Genomic DNA, 26,511 nt, shown 5'->3' with positions numbered 1-26,511 from the left:
GTTTTCTGGGGTTTGGCTTTTCCAGCATCTTATAATAAAAACAGACACATAACACTGCTTTAATTCTGGAGAGTTGTAAGCTTGGCCTGCTTATTATTATTGTAAACATTCAGTCTCTGAGGCACACACCTGTAGTTCACTACTAATGGGCTGAGTGGACTCAGGGTCAGCGCTCCCAATAGTTTCTGAGTGACTTGACTTTGATGGTAAACTATCCATACATAGTGCTTCTTAGAAAGATTTGGTATATGTTAATGGTGCTGTTGGTAATACTTTTTCCTAACAGAGCATCCTGATAGACTGTCATTAAAACCAATCAGTAAATAAATTTTATATAGTGATTAACATACAAAGTACCAATGCACTTACCTTGGGAAATTAACATAAAATATACCATTCATTTTATATGTCCTTTTGATTTCTGTTTCATGTGGTATAGAATGAACACTACTGTCAGCTCTGATTAGCAACATTTGATTTTGTGTGTTAAAGTAGCTGGGAAAGTAAATATTTGAAACGATTATTACTGTTAAATAACAATGAACATTGATACTGCTACTTGTGACTCTAAAAGTTGGTGTCTCTCTCCCTTAATGTTTGATCACTGGTAACTAGTACAGTCATTATTCAGATGGTAGGACTTGACTCAGAAATTTCTACTCTCATAGAGACTAACACATCATCTTCTCTTCTAGAACAACTCTGCTTGTGGTGATTATATACAGAGTAATGAGGCTGGCTTAGAACAAGCTCAAATACCTCAAGGTGGACTCACCGTGGCCCCTCACAGAGCTCAGCGGGAAGGTATGCTTGTTTTAGTTGTTGTGAACTTATGGCAGGGCATTGTTTACACTCAGGGTTTTGTTGTTGCAGTTCCTGCTGCTGGTGATGGTTGGTTGATTGGTTGGTTGGTTGAGACAGGGTCTCACATAGCTCAAGGTGGCCCCAGACTTACTATATAATAAAGCTGGCCTTGAACTTCTGATCCTTCTGCCTCCATCTCCCAAGTGCTAGGATTACAGGCCTGTGCTACCAAACCTGGTTTATGTGGTGCTCAGGAGCAAATTCAGGCTCATACATGCCAGGTAAGCACTCTGTCAACAGAGCTGCATCACTAGCCCCAATACTATTTAATTCTTAACTCTTTTCTTTTTAGAGAAATCCTATTTACTATTGGCCCTGGACTTTTGCCCAAAAGCAATGCTCTCAGTGTTCTACCTTCAGTGTTGTGAAGTCTCCTTTCTCTGCAGCCTTGGAACGTGCTCTCACATGTGCTGGCCTGTGTCACAGACAGTTGTCTTTTTGGCTCTCTCTTAAACCTCTGTGTGTTTCTGGAGGGCAAAGACTTTATCCTACTCCTTAAGTACTTAGTAAAGTGTTTCATCTACGGAACGTGGTCAGTGTCTACGAAAAAAAAAAAAAGAAAGAAAATTAACAGAGTTCAGAGTAAGAGGATGAAGAACTTGTTCACAAATCCATTTTCCATGCAGTTTTAAAGAGGAATGGCACATTTTCATATCCCACATTAATGTGGGAATGAAAGCACATTTTCATCTAAAAAGAAATGAGCTTGAGTGCTCTTTTTCTTTGCATTTGGGAAGTCCATAAGCCCATACTAAGAGAAAATTTGAAACAAAATGTGGGCTGCCATGTACGTAGGTTGTAGATGAGCCAAGGATGCTTAAGACATACTCAGTCACAACTCTGAATCTGTGTCAGTATACTTCCTTTTAGTTACAATCTTTTTGATGTGCGGTGTTCCTGGGTAGAACTACGTCTGTTTAGTTATGAAGGAATGTTTATCAAATGACCACCTCTGTTTAAGACAGTCATAGTACTCCCCCAACTAAGCTTCAACCATAAACTACTTCAGTTCAGCTCACTGAACATAGAGTGACCTAATGTAGAACTTGATTTTATAATATTTTGTTCTCATAAAACAATTGAGAAAAATGAAGACTATTTAAAATGATAGCAGTTAGTTTTAAGGTGAAAATGTGTATGTTCCTTCATTTCTATTAAAAGCATGATATGTAATACATGCTCTGGTTTTAGTTAATGAGTGTTAAGAGAGGTGACAGCAGGTATAACTTGAAATCCAAGATGAAGCTAAAGCCACATTGCCATTGAGGAACAGCATCTTGCCCCCCTCCACTAAACAGTGAACACTAAGGGCTCAGAACGTAGATGGCTCAGTTGATCAAGTGTTTTGCAAGTATGAGGACTTGGAAATCTGATCCCTAGCACCCATGCAAAAAGCAAGGCACAGCCTATGATTCTCGTGCTGGGAGATAAAGACAGAGGGTCCCTGGAGCTAGCTGACCATTGAGACACTTAGCTGAACCAGTGAGCTCCAGGTTCGGTAAAATAACATTTCAAAATGAGGTGGACAATGATTAACGAAGACAGCCCACATTGACCTCTGCCCTACACACACACAGACACAGACAACCATACAGAGAGACAGACAGACAGACAGACAGAAAGCCAAGAACCCAACGGTTTGCAGAAATGGAATCACACTCGCCTCTGTTCTTGTCTTGTTTCTTTTCTTTTGTTTTCTTTTTTTTTGAAACAGCATACTAAATGATCCAAGCTGGCCTTGTCCACAGTCCACATGCCTTCGCCTGTGCTGTTCTGGGATCAAACAAACCCAGGACTTAGTACTTCCTAGACAGGCACTCTGCCAGGGCAGTTCCATCCACAGCCCCGGCTGTTCTGTTTCTCAACACAGATTAGTTCAGGAAGGTTTTATTTTCTTCATCCTTTATGTGATTTCATACAGCAGTGTTTGGAAACACAGACCTTTCCATCCCTCTCCGCTCATTGTAACATTACACAGGTCTGAGAGTTACCATCTGGTATTTGAGAATTTTTTCCCTCCCTTCACCCTCAATATTTCTGAAGCACAAAGGATAGGCTGGCCTGAAGCAGGCCCTCAAATCGTAGGTTTTGAAAGTTGGACAAAGTGCTGTTACTACTCTCGCTGCTCATTCTAAATGCGTTCCCGGCTGCGTTTGTGTTGTGCCTCATGCTCTCTGCTTGCTCCCCTTCCATGCTGTGTAACAGTCTCACACTTCTAAAGCACAGTGAACCACCCTGTCCCTTTGTCATCCTTCCCCTGAATCCGTCAGTGACCCCGACCCCACCCCACCCCAGTGCATTCCTTTCCCAGCCTCTTCTCTGCCACCATTATCAAGTTCATTCTTGTCAGCTTCTGATGCTGCAGTCTCAGCATCAAGTAAGTATTGTTTCCCTGGTCTGTCTGTTGTCTTCAAGTCCTCGTGTTGTACTATCGAGTGGCCTTTTTAGGTCACACCCCCATTTGTTTTATTTTCTATGATGACAGTTTACTGAAGGAACTATAAAGTGAGTGGCTGGGGGGTTGTATGGTTACTGAGTTTGTGAATAGACTGTTTGTTTTCATGTTCACTGTCACCTGTGTCCACTGTTCCATCTCTGTAGTAACTCTTCCTTGTTCCTTACAGTGCTCAGTTTGTAGTACATTTTACCAGTTCCGGGATCTACAAAATCCCCTCTGGCCTCTGTGGGCACCAGGCATGCTTGTGGTACACACACACATATATGCAGGCAAAACACTTACACAAATAAAAAGCAAGAAACTAGATATTTTCTAACTTAATCTATTATATATAAATAATTGAATAAGCCATACATATTTAGTTGACCCCAAAGTACTGTATTGTGATAATCTGAATAAGGATTTTCATTATTACCCTTTAAAGAAAAATCTTCAGTGAAATGTCTTTGGGTATTTTGTTTGTTTTTGTTGTTGACTGTTTGACACTCTTGGGCATTCAGTGTCTTAACATACATAGGAAACGTCCACTCATGGATATGTGGCGTATTGGTGTGTATCTGTTTGTTTCGTGAGTTAAGGCCAGTTGTGAAGCTTAAGTAAGTAGCTTAATTACTAGCATTTGTCAAGTTACAGGATTACTTTACGTAACTGAACATGTGTGTGATCTCTAACACAGTCAGAATGTGTGTTTTTTTTTCTTTCAGCTGTACACATTGAGAAGATAATGTTGAAAGGAGTCCAGAGAAAGAGGGCTGACAAATATTGGGAGTACACTTTCAAAGTAAGCTATGCTCACCCCCAAAAGATGCACTGTTTGCCCCAATAAGTTAGAAGAACTAACTGCTAGCCAGTTTATGACTTTAAAGACAAAAGATAGGCAGGCAGGTAGACAGACAGATATGGTAGTTTTTAAAAATAAGAACCTTAGACTTGGGGAGGACTATTAAAGGTGTAAGGTGTATCTTTAAAAGTATTTGCAGACCACTGCCCTTCTCTGCCCTGGCATCACTGCCCCGCTTCCCTGTTCCTCGTGGAGTTTCTCATCCCTGCTTTGTGGCTTTGTCATCTTGTTGGCTGTGAACCCCGGTCTGGTCAGATTCTGTTCCTGCCAGGGTAAGACTTTCCACCTGCTTCCTCTGGGCTGCAGCTTCACTGTGGAGTCTTCTGAGATCGGCTCTCACGTACTCTGCAGCTCCATGGAGTGAAGCCAGGGTTCTCTGCAGTTTCACTCAGGTCTTCCCACAGGCACTGCTTACCACGTTCTGGCTGTCCCTCTTTCCTGAAGACTCTTCTAGTCCTCTGGTAGAATGTTTTCTCTTTCCTCTGCAGACTGCTACCACTACAGCTCCCACCCATCCTTGAATAGATCATCTTCTGGAAGCACTCATCCTCATCTCCTGCCATCCTACAGTGTCTGCCTTGCTCAGTACATTTGTTGAATGGATTTTAAAACTTTAACTTCTACTTTGAAGGAGAAAAATCCTTGACTTTATGGTTTCCATTTCCAATTTCCATTTGTCTCACTTTTGGCATATTTGGCTCTTTGCCCTTGAAGCTCTGCATGCTGGCTTCTCCTTTAGTTGTTGGAGTGCACAGCTTTTCTGTAAGACTTTTCTCTTTACCCTGGACTAAAGCACAGCTAACATCTGGCTCAAATGCTCCCTCTCTAGAGAGCCTTCTTAACACCCAGCTACTCTTGTTTCAGGCCCAAGTCCCAGTCTTTGAAGTAATGGTGACTGGTAGAAACTCTTGCATGTTTGCTGGGCTTTATGTGACTCTGACATGAGACTGAACTCAGACTCAGTTGTCATGCCTACCCTGGTATCTACCTACCCATGTAGGTGATCATCATTTAAGAAATGTACCAGCAAATAAACAGGGTTGCTAGGTGGAATTTTGTGTGCATTATCTAATTGTGATATGATTAATGATAAGACTTAGATATTAGCATATCTCAGGTAGTTGCTTCAGTCAAACAGTTGTACAGTAGAAACTAAAGCCCACAGAATTCTTAGTGTCCAGGAGCCAGCACAGCCGAGCCCAGTCTTAGATCCTGTGTTCATTCAGGTCACACTTAGCTCATTTTCTCCATCTGAAAATGGAGGTAATCAGATTTGATAAAGCGTCTTGCTAGGATTTAAAACATCTGGAATCAAAGTGATATCTTTTCAGAAGATAAATCTCCCTCAGCCGTAAAATGGTACCAAAGAGGGACAGTCTGCCTTGACTGTTTCTCCTGGAAGTGTACATTAGTGAGCATCAGGGACAGGAGTTTATCTTTTGGCTTTACCCTGTCATTGTATCATTTTTGTACTTAACCAGAAAAGCAAAACGTTCCTGAAAATTACTAAAATATAGTTACGTTTTAACACTGCTTTTTTTAAAGTGCAATTTAAAAGAAATTATTGGAAAACTTTTTTCAGTAGAACGTCAATGTACATTTATAGAAGCTGTGATAATGCTGGATGAACTTTATATTTCTAATTGCTAATCTTAAAATTTTAAGTAAGGCCTTTTATTTTACACATGGCTTTTTCCCTAGCCAGTTCCTGCCTAAGCAATAACCATACAATATGTGTGTTTTCTTAAATCAGGTAAATTGGTCTGACCTTTCAGTCACAACAGTAACAAAAACCTACCAAGAGCTACAGGAATTTCTACTGAAGGTAAAATTATAGATTTTGTTGTTAAGATTTGTATATGATATACAGATTCCTAAAATTTCAGTGTCAAAGGAATCAGCAAGAAATGAAAACACACATAGTTGACTCCAAACTGAAAGAATATGAGTTGTAGCAAATGTTACATTGTGTATCTCTCACCTTACATTGCCAGCATAAATGGCAAAGGGATTCACTTTAGGAAATGGGTCCCCGTTCCTAGCTCACTGCAGAGATGTTTCTTCATAAGGTACGGACTCTTCCCCTGAGACAGCTGTCTGCAATGAGACTTATGAGGCTTATTTCCTGCGGTACCTAACAACTGTGTGAAGCTCTCCATCTGTGGGCTTTTCTTAAATCTTGTTCCTTTTCTTCCTTGGAGTCTATCCTTCTCCCACTCCATCCAGAACAAGAGATGATGATGGAATTGTCTCCTGCAGATGTGTTTTGTGCACATCCTTACCTGTTCCATTGAATAAAGTCTTCTAATTAGATTTAATTGAAAAATGAAAGAAACAGTAAAAGGGGAACTAGGTCTGTGTGATCAATAAATTACTATTGCTCAGTAAGCAAATACTTTACAGTTTGTTAACAGGGAGATAAAACTGCAAAATCCGGAAACAGGAAATAGTCCTAACTCAGTTACCAAGTTTTGTGTGAGAGTGTCATTACTGAACTGATAGCACCTGACACTTGAGGATTTTGCTGGTTTCACACTGTGTGCTTGTCACTCTGTGTGTCTTCTGTTCAGATCATGTGTGTGACTTGGTTCTTAACTCTGCAAGGGACTGAGTTTTCACCAGTCTGAGGACTTTGAGCAGAATCCTGATGACTGATTCTCTGATACACTGTCAAAATGTTAGTTTGCTGGATTTGTTAGTCTGTCTAGATTAAGTCAATTGAATAGTTTCTTTTTCCTGTGGCTTATTTTAAACTGAATTTTCTCTCTTTTTTTCCTCCCCTGCTATTAAAAATAGATTTTTTTGGGCTGGGCAGCAGTGGCACACTCCTTTAATCCCAGCGTTTCAGAGGCAGAGCCAGGCAGATCTCTGAGAGTTCGAGGCCAGGCTGGTCTACAGAGCGAGATCCAGGACAGGCACCAAAACTGCACGGAGAAACCCTGTCTCAAAAAACAAAACAAACAAAACAAAAAGATTTTTTTTCCCTCATACTATATAACCTGATTAGTTTCCCCTCCCTCCGTTTGCTACAGTTCCTTCCCACCTTCCCTTCCATCCAGATCCATGCCTTTTCTGTCTCTCATTAGAAAAGAACAGGCTTCTAAGAGATACCAACCAAACATAACAAAATAAAATAAAATAAAAGCCATCGCCGGGCAGTGGTGGCGCACGCCTTTAATCCCAGCACTCGGGAGGCAGAGGCAGGCGAATCTCTGTGAGTTCGAGGCCAGCCTGGTCTACAGAGCGAGATCCAGGAAAGGCGCAAAGCTACACAGAGAAACCCTGTCTCGAAAAACCAAAAAAAATAAAAAAATAAAAAAAATAAAAGCCATCACATTGAAGTTGGATAAGGCAAAGCAACAGAAGGAGAGTGTCCCAAGAGAAGGCACGAGAATCAGAGACCCATTGTTCACACACCCGGGAATCCCATAGAAACACTAAACTGAAAGCTGTAACATATATGCAGAAGACCTGGTGCAGACCCGTGTTGGCCTGTGTGTGCTGCTTCATCTCTGAGTTCATATGAGCCTTGCTCTCTTGTGTCCTCTGTCCCCTCTGGCTCTTAAATATTTTTCTATCTCCTCTTCTGTGAGGTTCCCTGAACTCAGGGAAGAGGGATTAGATGGAGAAATTCCATTTAGAACTGTGTATTCCAAGGTCTCTGTGCATAATGTCTGGTTGTGGGTATTAGTTCCCATCTGCTGAAGGAGGAAGCTTCTCTGATGCTGACTGTATAAGGCACTCATCTATGAGTATAGCAGAATGCCCTTAGAAGTCGTTTTATTGGTGTTTGTTTGTTTCTTGTTTTTCTTTGTTTATATGTTTGTTTGTTTTGACCAGTAGTACTTAGTTTTACGTAGGTTTCTGGGTTCTCTCAGTTAATGGCTGAGAACTCCCTGACCCATTCAAGTTACTGATGGCATGTAAAGATGGAGTGAGCTTCATTCATTTCTAGTCACCGGGGCCTGTGTCCCTCCTCCAGCTTATCAGTCCTACAGTTTGGTGGGAAAGAAGCCTGTGATGGAAGGGTGGGCATTCTGACCACTGGCCTCTTCCTGCCAGACTTAGGGGAACAGTCAGAAAGATGTCAGGGAAGCGGATGGCCGTGGCCCTGCCGCCGGGTGCTGAGAGCTGGCCGCAGGGAGAGTGGCCGCTGGGGCTTCTGATGACTAAGCAGAGGCCTTGGGTTGGCCCGCTTTCCTTTGCATACACCTGTGAACCTCTTCTGCTTATCGCTAGCTCTCTTGTGTCTTGGTAGGATACATTTACCAGGGTTTAATGTAAGTTAAATAAGCACCTATGAGCAGCCAGCGGTTGGATTTGGCAACAGGATGCTCTTGTCTCCTTCTGTCTTCTGTCTTCTTCTTCAGTGGCACAGCTCCAGTGCTGGAGAGGGAGCTCCACGGGATACAGAGCGGGGCTAAAGACACTGCCACCGGTCAAGGCCAGGGTCCTTGATGCCAGCTTGTGTGAGGGTGACACCTCTTTCTCTCTCTTCCTGCAAGAGTTCAGTGAGCAGCACAGACCCCTCTGCCAGGCTGTGGCCTGGCTTCTGGCAGTCTCCTTTCTTCTGTGTCTCCCCAAGCTTCAGCAGTGGTGTGTTTTGACAGATTACATTTCTTCTGTCACATAGTTTTTCTAAAAGCTAAGTGCTTAACAACAACAAAACCCCCAAGTGCCTAATTCATTCTTCAGGGTTGTGATAATTAATCCCTCTGCTTAGCCAGCATTTCTTAAAGCGCTTTTCTTAAATGTGTGAACACCACTCTTACCCGGGATAATCTTCACTGTCTTTATAGAAATGAATTGCCATTCATATAGTAACATATTGTCAAATATTCTTCAAGTTGCCTGCTCCCGTCTTCAACATTGTTTGTAGAAATCCAGAGCAGAACCTGTCCTTCTGAGCACCTGTGTAGTGTACTGTGAATGGGCGTGCTTATTGTTGACCTGCACTAGTTTCCAGAAATGTGGGGTTGGTGTTGGGGGTTGCCGAGTTCTCTCTTTGGGGAACAGCAGCTTCTGCCCTCCATGTCCTGGCCCCTTCCAGTTTTGTTTTTCATATTACCACAGCAGCCCAGTTTTTATTTCTTCCTTTACTGTCTTATCCACAGTTTCTGAGAACAGAGTAGGAGTCTGGATGCTTGCTAACTAGAGTGAGTGGGATGTACTGTACATTGGAGGGGTTTTATAATGACTGTACAGGAACAGTTGTAGACAAACTGCAGTCCATCTAAAAGAGTATCAAAACTCACTGTCCTGGCATTAGAATGGACCAACTGCTGGTGCACGTGTAGTGTTTTCCTCAGCTGAACAGCAGTTCCCAGATTGAGACAACTCATCACACCGGACCCAGCCATGTCTAACAAGGAGAAAACTACTCCATGGCATCTGGAGTCTACTTTAGAGACCCCTGAGCTGAAGAATAGGATTGGCAAGGCTGCATTGGATCCAACCTACTGTGTGGCTTAGAAACCAAATCAGAATCCTGTGGTCCAGCTGACAGTGTTGCCCTCAGTCCGAGGTCTCTCTTCCAAATGTTGAAAGGTGGCAACCTGGCTTTCAGTTCAGGGTCTTGACATTGCAGTTGTAGGCTATTAAAGTGTGTAGGCGATGGATCAATCGGAAAGACAGGTTTGGCGTTTATAGCACAGTTATTTTGAATGGCTCCTTTTCAGAGTAAAGGACTTCTTCAGTGAGGGCTGGCCTTATGGTGCACTACTTAATGAAGTAAGGGAAGAGATACAGGCTTTCGTTAATATGGAGATAAGACTGATCAACTTAGGTTATTGTGTTGAAGATCCTTGGATGCCAAAGTCATGATGAGCTAGTTCCGGCAAAGCTGCTAATACACAGGAGAGGATAGCGGATCATACATGCAAAGACTGTCAGTTGACCTTCCCGTGATGTCAGTGATGATCTTGAGGCTTCTAATCAAGAGATGTGTGTTGACCAAGAAAATTGCCATCAAGGTTAGATCCAAAGCCACAAAACGGGACATTAAGATGGTTGCAAATAAGGACACTTCTCTCCCACTTGTACCACTGACCCTTTTAGGAGACTCCTTGAGGTGAAGGCTGCAACTCCCTGATGTGAATCAACCATTTATTCTTGCTAACTTTGTTAACAAGAAAAATCAAATAATGATAAATGGCTGCACATTAGGCTTTGGCATTTTCAAAGATAAATTTGTATCTAGATACAAAACCTTTCATTACTCTGAGATTGTGCAGAGGCCAATGCAGGACTAGATCTGTTAAAAACTAAGATATAAAGAGAAAAATCCAATATAAAATAGAATATAAAAGACACACTTTAACGCCTTATTTTTAGCAAATAAACTTCCCTTCCAACTGAGTGGGCCCTGGAAAAAAGACAAAAGCAACATGAAAATAAACTAGATTGCATACTAATGACTGCATGTCCATTACTCAGCCCAGTAATGTGAACTTTGTCGTTAACTCGGTGGCACTTTGCATGATAGAGTCCTCAGCTGAAATAGATTTCTCTGCCAAGGCTGATGTTCTTTGTCAGTGTACTGGGGAGATAGTTTTCTTGTAGATGTGTTTGCCACATAAGCAAGGACACCCATGTAAAAGCTGAGTGTAGTCAGCCATGTCTGTGGCCCTAGTGTTGGAGTGTTGAAGGACAGGTGAGTACTCTGAGATCACTGGCCACACAGTCTAGCTCATTGGTGAACTCTGGATTCAGTGAGAGAGACCCTGTCTCAAAAGATGAGGTGGGAAGCAGTAGTGGAAGACATTGGTGTCAACTTGTGGCGTCCCTGTGTGTACACACACTTGCATACGTACATGTTCATACATGTACTTGCACACACACTATACACACACACTAAAGAACATTTTTTACTAATGTTCCAAATTTGTAATAAATACCTACCGTCAAAAATCTCTATTAGTATGTTAAGGTCAAAGTGTCAATTTTGAAATTAATAGTGTGTTTCTTTATTTAGAAAATGTGTTGCTTCAGAATTTGTTTCTTCAGGCTGGTGGCTGGAGGACATGATTTCCATAGTAGGGTGTAGATGCTGTTGGTTTTGTGATTCCCCATAGTGGTTAGCAGACATTGTCCAAACATCCCAGTGCCCTAGTCGCTGTGCCCGACCTCAGGACCGCCACCTTTGCCCTCTCTGTGGCTGTGTTTGAGCACTGTGTTTCCTAGCAGAATGTTTACTTTGTAAACCAAGTTCTGTAGATTCATGTCTCTGGCTCCTTAGGTTATCACTGTGCTCTAACTTCAGTTAGTCTTGATTCTAGTGGAAGTGACAGTAGTTCAGAAGTTAATCACGAAAACCAAAACTGAGTTCTTGACAAACTTAGAAAGTTAGTTTTAGAACCCAGTTTTTAGGAATATTTTTAGTTAAACAAATTAAATAATGTGATAAGAGTTTGGTTTCATTTAAATATTTTTCTTGGCCAAATGATACTTTCTTACAGAGTCTAGCACAGCTGCTTATTGGACATGTCCGCCGTGTTTTTTGTTTGGTTTTTTATAATTATGGGTGTGGGTCGTGCAGTGTCTGGTACATGGAGAGGTCAGAGGACAGCGTGGACAGAAGAGTCATTTCTCCCCATCCACTTCACCTGGGTTCTAGGGACTGAACTCAAGTCTTTGTACTTGAGCAGCAAATAAATACTTTACCTGCTGAACCACCACGAGCTCTGATGGGTGTTTTTGATGTCAGTAAAACTGCAAGAATTTGACCCAGCTTTCATAACTTTGTTCTTTATTTGGCATGTAGCATTTAATGGTCCAACATTGCCTGAGATTAAAATGTGAGAAGCAGGAAGCACAAAACTGGTAACTATAGAGGCAGAGATAACACTTTCCAGAATAGTGCTCCGGGATTAAAGTGCTGGCTGTACTGTGCAGAATGCCTGGTTAGCTGGCAGCTGTAGCTAGAGTTTTCCTGCCTGGCCCACAGTCAGGACAAATCTTTGTCACCCGCCAGTCCCACAGCCACTCAGACCCAACCAAGTAAACACAAGACACTTATATTGCTTACAAACTGTATGGCCGTGGCAGGCTTCTTGCTTATAGCTTAAATTAACCCATTTTTATTAATCTATACCTTGCCACGTGGCTCGTGGCTTACCGGCATCTTCACATGCTGTTTCTCATCATGGTGGCTGGCAGTGTCTCTGACTCAGCCTTCCACTTCCCAGCTTTATTCTCCTCCTTGTCCCGCCTACACTTCCTGCCTAGCCAATGGCCAATCAGTGTTTTATTTATTGACTAATCAGCAACACATTTGCCATACAGAACATCCCACAGCAGGCAGCTGTATGGATGTCGCCGATGGGGGAGAGGGCCTTGAGTGTGAGATCCAGCTGCTGTACACTGAAGGCAGGCTGTGCACCTGGGTAAGCCCCATGAGGTCTGCTTCCTGTAGAGCAGACCTCTACCACTTCAGCCTGATGCCTTGGAAAGAGTGCTTTGGGATGGCTAATGAGGAGAAGACATTTCTTTTAAAGTTTATTTATGTTTGTTCATATATTTAAGTGAAGATACTCAGCATTGGATATTGTGTTTTTCTCTTGTAGCTTCCAAAGGAATTGTCTTCTGAGACTTTTGACAAGACCATCTTAAGAGCCCTGAATCAGGGTTCTTTAAAAAGGGAAGAGCGGCGGCACCCTGACCTGGAGCCCATCCTAAGGTAACAGCCACCAGCCTCTGGCCACAGTGCTTAGGACAGGCTGTTGAGGGAGGTCAGAGGCCGTTCCTCTGCATAGGCCTGGGCTCAAAGCCGAAGGTAGCAGCCCCGTTTGTTACTGTGTTCTTTCTTTCTCTAACAGCATAAATTTGATTGTTTTAACCTGAAGAATTGTGAGTTAAACCTCTTAGGTTTTTGTTGTTGTTTTTCCATAAACTTTTATTGCAGATGTCCTTGTCTAGTAGCTAGGCTTGGGAGAGACTGAGTAATCCAGGGAGTGGAAGGAAGTGACCTTCCCCAGCACGTGTTCACTGCCATTGCTTTCTTGGAACCCAGTGCTGGTTAAGGTCAGGTCTTTACTCTCGTGAAGCTGCTGCACCACTGGAAGTTTATGTGTTGCCTAGATGAAGGTTAAATATGGTGGCTGGTGTGTTTAAACCCTCCCTGTGTTCACTCCCAGAGCCATGTCCCAAGGGTTAGGGGTCAACAGGGCAATAGTGATACAGGGTGCTCCCCTTCCCCCACAAATGCACGGGTGTAGGTATAAACAAGTTAATGTGTTTTATGATGGGAATTTGAAAGGTGTCTTATATTGACATACAAGGTTTGCATGGGAGTGGAGAGACTGAAGGATCAAATGCTGGAGAGGAAAGGGGACTTACAGTTCTGTAGGCAGGATGTGGTGGCCCACACCTTTAATCCCAGAACTTGGACACATGGATCTCTGAATTCGAGGCGAGCTTTGTCTACTTAGAGAATTTGAGGCCAGTCAGGGCTGCATAGGAAGACCTTGTCTTTAACACAAAACAAAAAACGCACCATGTACAAAAGCTAAGAGAATAACTGAGTGAAGGAAACTGAGAAGCTACGCGGGAATGGGGATTACCTGAAGGTCAAGTAAGTAGGTCTGTAATGACATTAGCTTCCCTGTTGTATTTATTAGAAGACATTTTTCAGCAATTCCAGTCTAAGTATAAGGAAAGTGGATGGTTGCATTTGTCCTAAATGGAGGCTTTCCTAGGTAGAACAGTAGCACAAGGCAAGCGATTTTAGGACAGTAGTTCAGTTTTGGAAAAGTGAGCGTTCAAATCTGAGCTGAACAGAGAAGAGTGGAGTAAGTGAATCGGTTATGTAGAACATACAGTGCTGAGAATCATGGGAATGTTCCAGGTCATAAAGCACAAAGAGTCACATCGAGTATTGGCATGGGATGTCTGAGACATACGTCCTGGAGTGGAGCAGTTGCTTACATGCTGGGGGTTAGAGCATGGTTGTGACAGTTACCAGCTTACCCCTTCAAGGTGCCAAGGAAACAGTAGGTGTTTCACTGGAAACTTAGTTATTAAAAGACTAAGTGAAAGTATGACCACATGGCTCAGGGTCAGGCTTAAGTGAGGCCCCTCTGGTTTGCCTTCCTAATTGCAGCTGTGTCCCAGAGTGTTGTTGGGATCGGTATGGCCAAGGAGGAGGAAGGCAAGAGTGCTTGCTCCCCAATAGAGATAGGCAAGAATCTGGAATGGGACCTATTGCCATTGAATCATGAAATCCAGAGTGTGACTGGGAGAAAAAGACTGGGATGAGATGGATCCCAGAGTGATTACCCTTGCAGACACCCACGTCATTACCAAGTGATCCATGACTTAGAGAGGGAGAGAAACTGAGGCTGGTTCCAAAACTGAACGTGAATGTGGAAGGTGGATCTAAAAGTTGGCAGGGGACTTAATGGCTGTAGACTGGGTACAGTGGAGAAGGAGAGGTTGATTGGCAGGTCAAGGGCTTAGAGGCACATGAGTACACCTTCCACCAGGACAGCTGTGAAGAAAGCTGCAGCCTTGAGTTTAAGAATAAGGACATACAAGCTCTACAGCTAATTTGTGAAGTCTCAGATGACACCCTGGAAAGGTTTAGCAGGTGGATAATTGAATTCTTCAGTGCCTGTGTGTTCAGACTTCAGAGGGCTTGTATACTTCTGGGGGACCTTGTGAAAGTGTGGGTCCTTATTCTCCAGTACTGGGGGTGGGGAGTGGGGGGGGGGCAGAGGATTCTGATTCCAGCAAGCTCCAGGAGGTGCTGATGGTTCACAGAGGGCCTCTGCAGCTGATCCAGTACTCAGAGAACTGCATCCAGCTGAACTGTAGGCTAGGGTGTGTCTAGTGGCGTGGGCCTAGGGCCTGCCTGGGACTGAGCATGGACCAGCCAGATGACAGCCTCTAGTGTATGAATGGTAACAGATATGACCCTTAAATGGACCGCAAGGTTGGTGTGCACTGGTCCCTGTCTGTATTGGCTTCAGTATGTGCTTGGAACCTAGCTAGACCATCTATACTAACTAGTAGTGAACAGAAGCTCCACTGTTTTGCTTCTCAGTGGAGAGAGATGCAGCTTCATAATCTCAATTTGGTATGTCTTAATGCATAGTGCTCAATGTACAATGACTCTGTCCTTGGATAGTCTTGTGGTTTATGATAAATCTACCAGGTACTCAATAAAGACCATGAGGAAATTCAGAAGAGAAAGAAAAAGATCCCTCTTGCCCAGATAAGTTTTGTTGACATTTTAATTTATTCTTTGCCCTCTAATTAAGATCTGCAGTTAAGTTACCTCTCAAATTAAAATTATTTAGTTCTTTAAAATGTTCTTGTTTTGCTTTGTGACAGTCATACAGTGTAATCCTGGCTGGCCTGAAACTTACTGTGTAGACCAGTGCAGGGCGTCAGATGCTAGCATTCCTCCTCCTGGTGCTCTTCAAGTACCAAGACTACAGGTAGCACCGGCACATTCATCTTCACACCATTTTGAGTGGCTGTAAAGTCTGTCCCTTCTGCCTTGTAACCCAGTGTTTGTACCTAAAAAAACATTCCCAGATTTATGGCTAGTTGCTGAGGAGAGATGATTGGAAGTTGGCTTACTTTCTAAAATAGTAAGATCGTCATGTTCAGAGCCGTGCCTGCTCAGAGCAGGGCTTTCCATAGCTGGGCAAGCTTTGAGCCCCATTTTTAAGAACTGGCTGGTTTCATAGATGGGTAATTGTGTCATGGCTTAAGTTTTCTTTCATTCTATTTTCCTATAAGGCTAGCAGGGTTTTTGTTTGTTTGTTTGGTGGAATCATGAATTTTTATCTATATATCTGCTTAGATTTTTATTACTTTCGTAGCTGTTAATGAAATAGGAATTAACAGTGACAATTTGTCTTTGTGTTATTTAGCTGTGATGGTTAAAATGAAATTTCAGATGCTAGGTATATCAGTCTGTTTTTGTGTCCCATTTATGTCTTTTAAGATTGGAAGATAATTTCCAGGTTGTTGGTTAACTGTCAGGGATAGCTCGGTAGCCATGTAGGAAAAAGGACATTTGGAATGTTACGCCATTTCTTACTTCAAAGTTAGTTATAAAAGCTGGACATGGATGGTATGCACCTATAGTCCTCAGCACTGGGACCCTGAGACAGGAAGATTACTTGAGCTCAGGAGTTCAACACGAGACCCTATCTCCAAAAAAGTACTTAGAATAGTTTTTTGTTGTTGTTGTTTTGTTTTGTTTTTTAATTAACTTCTACGAGTAGGACATTGAAAACAGAATCTAAATAAACAGAAGCAAGAAGAGCCCAGTCCAGCAGCATGGACCTGCAGTCACCCAGGCTAGCATGAGCTACAAGAGTTCAGGGCAGTTCTGGACTGTTATTGAGACCCTGTCTCAAAATAAGGATTACCAAGAATAGCCGGGCAGCTGTGGTACACGCCTTTAATCCCAGCACTTGGGAGGCAGAGCCAGGCGGATTTCTGTGAGTTCAAGGCCAGTCTGGTCTACAGACCGAGATCTCGGACAGGCACCAAAACTACACAGAGAAACCCTGTCTCAAAAAAGAATTAGGAAAAGTAAGTAAAAAGAGGGCTGGGACAGTCAGTGGCCGATTCTTCCCTAACTGAGGGCTGCAGATCCGGTTCCGGCCCTCCTGCAGGACCCTTGTTTGCTAAGGCAAATTAGAGTCACGGGGTGGTGCAGACTTACCATGCCTTGTGATGTGGTGGTGACCTGTCACACTGTGCTCCCTATCTTCCAGAACTCCTAACATCCTAAGTTTCCCAGCCTCTCCTCAGAATGTGAGGAGGTCCCTTGATAGAACAACCAGATGATGAACAGTAGCATGCATGAGGAAGAGGGAGGCTTTGCAGGCCTTTTTCTGAGTAGAAAGGTAGCTTTTGGACCATCTAAGCAAACAGCTGAAATAAAACCTTTATTTGGGTTGGGGTGGGGTCAGGTTGAAACTTCCCCATAAAAAATAAATCTTTTTAGTAGATTCTTACAAATAGGTTTTGTTAAAGTTTCCTCACTCCTATGGAAATACATCAGAAAATAATGCTTTCTTTGGGGGAAGGTTTGGCTTACAACCCCCCAACCCCCCCCCACATACTGGTGCTTGACCACCCCCCCCAGCAGACACACGCACACCCTCATACACGAACACACGCACACGCTGCTTGGATGCAGCCGTCACTTAAGTTGGCTTTGTAATCTGAAGGAGACTACAGATATGTCGTGGTAGTTCATGTAACTCTTCTTCTGACGCAGGCAGCTATTTTCAACTTCATCCCAGGCTTTTCTTCAGAGTCAGAAAGTACGCAGCTTTTTCCGGTCAATATCCTCGGAGTCTCAACACAGCCTCAGTAAGTGCCCTCTGTTCCTCCGTGGAGATCTGGGAAGTGTTTCTGTGTGTTTTGTGTTTCGTTTTTTTATGGAGTTTGTTTGCTTGGTTTTTGTGTCTTACTGTGCCATCTTGTTGTTCAGACTTGAAGAATTTTAGTTAAAAGTTGAGGAATAGAGACATGCCGTTAAGAAATGTTTGGCCTCTTTAGTGAACTTTACACTGCACTGTTGAAGATGGTGCAGCAGGAGCTGTAGAACCACCAGACTGGCCACCAGGACAGTCGGCCCTTCAGTTCCCTGGCAGAGCTTCAGTTCTGGCTGCAGAGCTGCTGGCTACACTATTGTGCAGTGTTCCTTCCTCCTCTGTGCTATCCGGCGCTGGCAGTTGAGTCCCTTAGCCTTACCCATCTCATGCAACTCTAGATAGTCAACATTTAAAGACTAGCCCGTGTCAGACAGCGCATGCTGTCCTTTCTTGCCCCTTCCCCACCTTTCTGTTGTTTTTAGATAGGTTTTGTTTTGTTCATGAACTACTACTTAAAAATACTGCTGGATGGTGGTGGTGCAGGCCTTTAATCCCAGCACTCAGGAGGCAGAGGCAGGTGGATCTTTGTGAGTTTGAGGCTAGCCTGGTCTACAGAGCAAGATCCAGGACAGGCTCCAAAGCTACACAGAGAAATCCTGTCTGGAAACCCCCCCCCCCAAAAAAAAATAACCCACTGCTGTTCACATAAACGCAACCCGCAACCTTATCCAGGACTATTCTGGGGATAAGTTGTATTTGTTAATTCTGTGATTAAAAACTTGAAAATTGGTGAGAAACCCCGGTGTTAGTGAAAGTCTTTGAGCTTCCCTTGGACCCTTAGACTGCAGCTGCTTGAAAGCCCAGCTCTTTCTAGAGCCTGCGGCTTACTGTTGTGGTGTCTGTCCACCGCTGTCCGGCACCGCCCTTCAACCCACAGCTGCTGAGTACAGGCCGAAACGTCACCTCTCTGGGAAGGTCCACAGTCTTGCTTCTAAGTGTCGTTTTGCTTTCCTGTTGCAGCGCTCATCAGTCCTGTCTTGTGTTCAGTTTTCTACAAAGTCTCCTCAGCCTGACTTTTAAACACATATTTTGCCAATAATGCTGATAGGTCCCATAGGTATTTTCTACTCACTTTAAGCACAGCCAATATTTTGAGGAACATTTTTTTCTTTAAACCTTTCCTTTTGTTTTTAGTTGTCATTTTCCTATACCTAAAGGAAAAAGAAAATGCATGCTAGTTTTAGAGATGAAAAGTGTGACTAACGATTAAACAGTGTATTAACTTTCAAGATTTCACTGACTGCTGGAGCAGCACATGTAGTGTGCATGTGTATGCCTTAAATGTTTGGAACCTCGTTAGCAGTGAGGATCAAAAGTATAGTTCTGTGACTAGTTGACTGAAATAAGATGTATAGCTGTGTGGCTCCATGGCTGAATTTATGTCTGAATAGTGACAGTGTTTTTTAAAGTCATGGTTATTCTAGAACTCTGTATACTTAACAGTCAACACTTCTCCCCAAGTCAAAGTGTGAGTTTTTTTTTTAATAGTCTCTTACCAGTAGCACCTGGTTCATTCTAAAAAGGCGTTGAAACAGAAAGTTAAGCTTCTACCCCAGATTATCACCCTGCCCAGGAAAGCTACCCACATGGGAAGTATGCATATACATAAGGCAAAGTCTCTTGAGGCTTGGCAAGGTTTTAAATTCATGAGCAATGCTAAGGAGCCTGGCAGATTTTGTCTGAAGATTGAACATGTAAAATGCTGTTGAATGTACACATCTTGGATTGTGGGGAAACTTGTCAGCAGTCTATACATGTGTGAGTTGTTTTGCTAAATAATAACACAGTGTTGTCAGGGTTCATTTGCACACCTTTAAAAAAAAAACACCTCTACCTTTTGTTACCCTGGGGCAGAGAACAGTGTCCCATATGCTGATAGATAACTATTGAGCAAACAGTATTTCACTCTTCAGTGACTTAAGTCTTCCTTGTCTGGGATCCACTGCTGTTAGAGTGTGTCCCGTGGGTTACGGCTGACCCACAGTCATTGCTCTGTAACAAAACAGAAATTTGGGGTGTTGTAGCAGTTCAGTATCACCACAGTGTTGTTACGGGGTTTTAAAAAGTAAGTGTACAACAAACTGGAAGTCTCAAAAAGTTTAGACAGTAGATAGCAGAGGCACACTCTCCATTTGGTCCTCTGGTGAGTGAGCATCCTGGGACTGACAGGTGTGGATGGTTTGCTCCAGCCAAGTGGAGCCTCGGGGAGCAGCTTGCTCCAGGACTCCACTCAAACAGACCTGTGCACTCTTGAAGAAAGGTTTTTCTCCAGTGACCCTTCGCTCTCCTCTTCTTGGGGCAGAGGGATAGTCATTATACTTACTTTCTTTATCTCACCATTATAATTTTCCTAGAGTTAGTAGTATTGAATTATTTCCTGCAGATAACTTACAGTCCTCTCTGAAGACTTCTAAGATATTAGAACACTTAAAAGAAGACAGCTCAGAAGCTTCAAGTCAAGAAGAAGGTAATCGTAGACTCACTAGACTAAGTCTGCCTACACTGACACAGGGTCAGAACAGAGTAAAGAGAGCCCAGTTACAGACAGGGCCTGGGGTGTGTTAGTGGCATTACAGTACAGTGGGCAAGGAAGAGGCTGCTCACTCCATGGTTGGCACAGCTGGCTTTCTGTGTGACGTATGTGTTAGTCAGACCCCACCGTTTGTCACGCACAAAACTTTGACTCTTTGTAAAATGTAAAGTTTAAAGTTTGGTATGTAAACCTGGGGAGAGAATGCTTTCTTTAATAAGCAGATCCTGAGCATACATTTGACTAATCTAAGCAAGAACTTAGTATATGACCAAAGAGCCCAGATAATTTTAGAAGACAGTCCACAGATGAGATACTAGCGAGGATTTGACAGGAAGAAGACAATAGAAGGATCCTTGAACAGAAATCAGTGAAAAAGGCATCCTAACAGAAATGTGAGAAATGTGAGGGGATGACGAACCCCTCAAGCTGATAGGCGTATAGCCTCACAGGTAATTGAGAAATTGAAGGAAAGGACAGACAGACAACAGTGCACATTCTTGAGGCCTGTGAGTCATTTTCAAGTCTGACGCCACACACAATGGCAGTGAGAGCGCAGACATTATGGACGAGATGTAAATTGCCAACGTGTTTGCACAGAATTTGACAAGATGCAGTGAAGCTGGAGATCGTGGCTGCTGCCTGCTGATTCCGCATCTCTGAAACCTGCCCATGTGCTGGCTGCCACAGATGCAGAGTTGCCTGAGTGTTTCAACTAAATAGTGATATGTGTGCTGGGCAGGAGTTAAAGGATGTTTGTAGCATATTCACTCCACAGCCCCATATGAGTTTATGAATGTACATACATATGCAAGTAGTTAAAATGGAGCTTTCACTGGAGTGCTTAACAAGTTAGAGATAGTTAACCTCTGTAGAGGGGAGGAGTGGAGTAAAGGGGGACCCTCAGCGTTATCTCACAAGTTGTTTCCTTTTTTAAGCAACTGGAGAGTGGTCTGGTACATGGATATGTGTGTTTCTTACAGACTTAAAAATATGGGCATCCTTTTTAAAATGGAAATAAAGAGTTTTACCTGAAGTAAATACAGTTTGAAGTAATATGCTCATATTAAATTTGCATAATTTTGAGCAAGATTGGTATGCACATTTGAGGTTATTTGGTAGCATATTAGGTAATTGAAGATGTGTTAAGGTATCTTCTGTAAGCTGGGTGTAGTGGTGCACACCTGTAGTCCAGCATCCAGGAGTGTGAGGCAGATCTGGAATCTGAGTCAGCCTGGACTGTGTAGTAGACCCTGTCTCACAGAAACAAGCACAAGCTCCCCTTGTGCTGGGAACTGGGTGGCAGTGCTCGGCAGGGACCACCACTGGGGAGCTGCTGCAGTTAGGAGAGCATATAGTGCCCTGAAATAATTCTGGTTTTTTCTGCCCTAGATGTGTTACAGCACACCATAATCCACAAGAAACACGCTGGGAAGAGCCCCGCTGGGAAGTAGGTATCTGATAATAAAGCGAGAATGCCTTCGTGCACCTTAACCTAACACTGAGTGAAGCTTCCGGTGTGTTTCTTGACGGTCTGTCCAGCTGTCTTGCCTGCTGTTTCTTTTGTCCTCTTCCTTGCAGCCTTCTGGAGGAATTCTCCTGTGGCAGCTGTCACAGTTAATGTACTTTGTTTTCTGGTGGTTGCTCCCCAAATTGTGCGTCGTTCACCTCTTCAAGTCTAGTGTAAATTTGTGCTTGCAGCATTCCTCAGATAATCTGAGCAACTTGGAGCGCTGTGACTTCATTTTTTTTTTCTGAGTTGTAAATCACAATCATCATGCATTTTCATTCTCTTCATAGCTTTAAATTTTGTGACACCCTTTTCCAGTGTTCATTTTGGTCCCTTTTTGCTCCTTCTTGTCCCCAAGCACCCACCCATGATGGCTTTCCTTTTAAATGAAAGCACTGTTTCCTGAAATACATCTGTATATGGTAAATGCAGTTGTGTGTGTATGTGTGTGTGTGTGTGTGTGTGTGTGTGTGTGTGTGTGTGTGTGTGTGTTGTATTACTAGATGTTGGACATAGCTACTCACAAATGCTAGGCAAGCCCTCTACCACTAAGCTACACTTAACCCTGAGTGCAGTTTGTTTTTAATCTGAAGGAAAAAAAATGTAGCTTGCCTTCATTTTTAAAATTTCGTTATTAAATTTTTTCATTTATTTTACATATCAACCACAGTCTTCCCTCCCTCCCTCCGCCCACCCCATCCACTCTTCCTCCATCTCTGTTGTCCCCATTCAGAAAGGGACAGGACCCCCACGGGAGTCAGCAAAACATGTGCCTTCATTTTTTTTTTAAAGTCTTTTTGCTTGATAATGATTCTAGGTTGGCAGTTATTTGCTGTTAGCTTTTTGAGTCTATACTTGACTTTCTTCTGGTCATATAGTTTTCACCTGTTGTGTACAAATCCCATCAGCCACCTCTGATCTCTGGCAGACCACATAAAATCATTATGTGATTTCGAGCTCACATAGCAACAATACTGCCCTGCTCACTCGAGTGCCACAAGGCTTCCTGCTTTCTGCACCAGGGCCCTTGCTGGTTCTGGGGGTGCCTGCTTCCTGGTTTTGTAGATGGTCTTGGAGCTCCTTGGCTTATGGCCTCCCTTGGTCCTTCTCTCGGAGAGCCCCTCTCAAATCAAGGCTGTCACTTAGCCTGCTCTTAGATCTGGAGTTGTCACCCCATTGTTGAACCAATCTCTGCTGTTCTTTTGGTGTTTTCCTCCTGGCTTTTGGGTTTTTCTCAGTTGTCTGTGATAGACTTTGTAGCTGCTTTTGCATTCTGCTTCTAGAATCTGTAACTTATGTCTTGGTTTTACAAAATTCCCAGCTTATGTTTTCAGATATTCCTTCTATTCTGTTCTCTTGAGCCATCTTGTAAAAGTCACTGAAGTCCTTATGAGTTGGGCTGTTCACACATTCTGCTTGTCTTTGATGTTTTTATGTGAGTTTTTTCTTGTCCTGTCAGTTCTCCTGTTCAGCTCCCCATCCCCTGAATTCTTCTCCCCATTTTTGCAGTTGAAGACTTTACATTTGTTTTTTTCAGACACTCTGAAGAATCCTCAGTCTTCTGTATTGGTTAACAGTGTTCAACACCCAGTCTGTCCCCAATAATTTCATTCTCTGGATGCGTTAGGCCCGTCCTGTTGTCTGTATTTTGAGGGGGTTCCCCGTCACACTGTTGATCCTTCATGTACCTGTTCATACAGCTCTTCACTCAGCAGTTCTTGCCTGATCCAGGCTGTGCAGTGTCTCTGTTGAGCTGACTGACAGTGGACGCAGGGACACCCCAGTCACACAGGCACTAATGGCAAGTAGACTCTTGCTGATAAATTATAGAGATGTCACTTACTTCTTCGAGTATACTCGTTTCCGTATGCCTATATGCTGATGACTGGGCACTCCACAAACAGAAAGGAGAGGTTTAGAGAAAGGCTCCTGTAGCTTCTTCCTTGAGGTGGAGAGTAGGTTGAGTTAGGGGACAGACTTGACACTGTCATTGTCTTTCCTTGTGTTAGCAGTGTTGGTACGAGCTGTTCTCCGTTGGATGGGCTTACCTTGCAGTATGCAGAACAGAATGGAACTGTGGATTGGAGGAGCCAAGGCTGTGCCACCATCCAGCACCCAGAGCCCACAGCCTCGGCTGACCAGGTATGTGTCAGGGTGGCTTTGGGGCCATTTGGCAAAAGCATTGCTGCTCTCTCTTTCCTAAGGAGTGAGTGCTGTGAGCCTTGGTCAGGTGGCTTCTCTGGTAAGAAGTGAGGAAATGTTTCTGTGGGAGCCTTTATCCGTATATGTAATTGGATTCCTGACGTCTGAAAGACTACCACAATTTAATAAGACACTTCAAGTCTTTATTCTAGTTCTAGGGGTTCATTAATTTGTTCCAATTTATTATTACTATTATTATTATTATCATCATTATTATTATTATTTTGGTCTCAAAAGGATTATTCACCTGTTAAATCACTATCTTGATACGATGATAGGAATTTTCACACTGACCTTTCCTTGTAGTGTTGAGGCAGGTTACCCACTTTCTTGCATATGCTAAGCGAATGTTTGCTTCCTTATGAACTGCTGTGATGAGAGGAGGCTGCTAGTGGTGCATTTATATCATATACCACCACATACTGGGCCAGGAAACTCCCGTGTTGCTAGTGTGTTCTGTCTGGAAGATTGATTTGTGAACTTTATTATGTTTCTGACCAATACACAGCTTCATACCTCTTTTTATGGACAAAAGCATATTTTGGGAAGTTTTAAGTTATCACTGTCATAATTAATGGTCTCCTTGTTAAAGCCCCCTGATTCTTCGTTCTCTCTACTCCAATGTCTGTGGCTTCCCTTAAGTGTGACAAATATGTCAGTTTCATTGACCTGAGCTGCATGTGAAGACCCATAGCAAATACCAGTCACTGGATCATAGTCTGTTTGGGGCAGTAGTCTCCCTTGTCCACAGAGGTAACGTTTCCAGAACTCAGTAGAGTACCTGAAAACCCTGTATCTTCCTATACATGAATGCAGAGCTATGATAAACTTTATAAGTGGGCCTAGTACAAGGTTCTCAACAGTAACATTATAAAATAAGTTGTAACAGTAGAGTATCATAATTTATGTGCTTGTGTTCATGTGCTTAGCTGCTCTCAGGCCAGCAGTGAATGTGGCATAGATGTGCTTGTGTCCCAGGAGGGTGGAACAGAGTGAGATTTCACCACGCTGCTCAGAGCAGGAGTGTAAGACACAGGGCATGTTCACCTCTGGAAGTATGCATTAGTGTGCTTTTGACTGCTTGACTTTGGAAAGTCAGGGTGCAATTAAGGAGACCTGCAGTCAGATAAAGGAAAGTCGAGATCTGTTTTAGAACAGTTTTCTCATGATTAATGTTAAGTATTTGTCATAGAATGTGTACATTTTATTTAGTGCTTCTGTAGGTAACTTCAGAAGTGGGCTGGAAATCAAAATTTGTTAGTTTGTGATGGAGAATGGTCTTTGTTGTGTTTGGTACTAGAATAAGGATACCTACAGCAATGTGTGGTGTAGCTGAGGTCTTTTTTTTTTTTTATTTCTACTAGCACTCTGCTGAAAAACGGAGCTTATCTTCAGTAAATAAGAAGAAAGGGAAGCCACAGATAGAAAAGTAGGTTCAATTTAATGTTTTCAGTAATAAAAATTAGGAAAGATAAGCATTCAGTATCTGGTTATGGATGTATTTAGTGTGTGTGTGTGTGTGTGTGTGTGTGTGTGTGTGTGTGTGTGTGTGTGTGTGTGTGTACAGTATATTCCATTGATTTTTACTTTTCTTTTAGTTTTGGGGTTAACATTTGTAGTTGAAATTATCACCATACACGTGGTGGAAGGAAAGCTCCTATCAAAGAATGTGTTTGGTGTGGAGGGCAGAGCTCTCAGAAGCACACTGAATGGTGACACTCTAGGTTTTCATAGAGTTTGTTTTTAATGATACAAATATCTGGAGGATTTTAGTAATACTGTGTTTAATGTTTTTGATAGAGGGTCTTACAAGTGTTGATTTTCTATATATATATATATATCGGTTTGGTTTAGGGAGAAAATTAAGAAAACGGAGAACAGATTGAGCAGTAGAATAAATGGTGTTAGACTCTCTGCTCCTCAGCACGCTCATGGCAGTCCTGGGAAAGGTAAGGAAGGCTTCCTCTCCAGTGTCCTCTCTACATCTGCAATGTAACATCTCGGTGGACCCTGAGCTGTCGCCAGGCCGTTGTTAGATATTCCTGAAGGTAAAACGGTAACTTAGGGGTCGTGTCAGCAGTAGCCAGTCTCCACTGTGGAGCTGGCTGGCTCTGACATTACGGCAGTCTTCTCTCAGCGTTGTGGAGCACCCTCAGGGAAATCTAGACATACTCTTGCAGAATCAATTTTAGAATGTTACTGACATTTTTATATTTGATGACTTAACTTACGGAGCTTTGTTGGACTAGGTTGTTTAGTTTCCATTTACCAACCATCTTTAAGATAGGGACTTGAAGTCCCTCTGTTTAGGATTAAGGTTCATCTGATGGAAAAGCCCTCTTTTTCTAGTACATCAGTTGCTTTTTGTGTTTTGTTTGCCTGTAGTATTAATTGTAAAAATCGAAAAAGAGGGAAAAACCATAGACCTCTAGGAAAATATTCTGTGTGTGCACCTGACAGTAACTAGCTGATTCCACAAATGGTTGGTTTGGGTTTGGTTTGGTTTTGTTTTTTAAATCTTACTGTCCTTGCAGCATATTAATTTGTGATATAACAAAAGTAACAAGAATATTTCTAAATTAGGATGTATTTTCAGCTAGGTGATCATAGAGACAGAGTAAATAGTATAGAAAGAAAAATGATTGTATTTTGAATCTCAGATTATGCCAGTTTGTTGTATTAGCTAAATTGGGAGTGACTTCA

The 26,511-nt window shown here is 42.8% G+C and overlaps 1 protein-coding gene across 11 annotated transcripts in view; it reads left to right on the top strand.

Annotated features, from left to right (window-relative positions):
* Positions 1-26,511, top strand: part of Zcchc2 (zinc finger CCHC-type containing 2) — a 50,672-nt gene that overhangs the window by 10,735 nt on the left and 13,426 nt on the right. For 5 of the 11 annotated variants that reach the window (XM_052736477.1, XM_052736472.1, XM_052736470.1 and 2 more), the window contains exons 2-11: positions 696-804; positions 4,027-4,103; positions 5,917-5,988; positions 12,728-12,840; positions 17,407-17,501; positions 19,950-20,033; positions 21,489-21,546; positions 23,616-23,748; positions 25,173-25,237; positions 25,663-25,757. In XM_052736477.1, the coding sequence (XP_052592437.1) occupies positions 696-804; positions 4,027-4,103; positions 5,917-5,988; positions 12,728-12,840; positions 17,407-17,501; positions 19,950-20,033; positions 21,489-21,546; positions 23,616-23,748; positions 25,173-25,237; positions 25,663-25,757 (901 nt within the window). The remainder of the gene's footprint in view (positions 1-695; positions 805-4,026; positions 4,104-5,916; positions 5,989-12,727; positions 12,841-17,406; positions 17,502-19,949; positions 20,034-21,488; positions 21,547-23,615; positions 23,749-25,172; positions 25,238-25,662; positions 25,758-26,511) is intronic. The other 6 variants (XM_052736473.1, XM_052736471.1, XM_052736474.1 and 3 more) reach the window with 5 other exon arrangements.

The sequence above is a fragment of the Peromyscus californicus genome, unplaced genomic scaffold (assembly GCF_007827085.1).
Source record: "Peromyscus californicus insignis strain IS unplaced genomic scaffold, ASM782708v3 Scaffold_14__1_contigs__length_90479793_seg_1, whole genome shotgun sequence".
In the NCBI taxonomy this organism is placed as follows: Eukaryota; Metazoa; Chordata; class Mammalia; order Rodentia; family Cricetidae; genus Peromyscus; species Peromyscus californicus.
The sequence above is the reverse complement of the archived record's forward strand: the minus strand, read 5'-3'. Positions and strand labels throughout refer to the sequence as shown.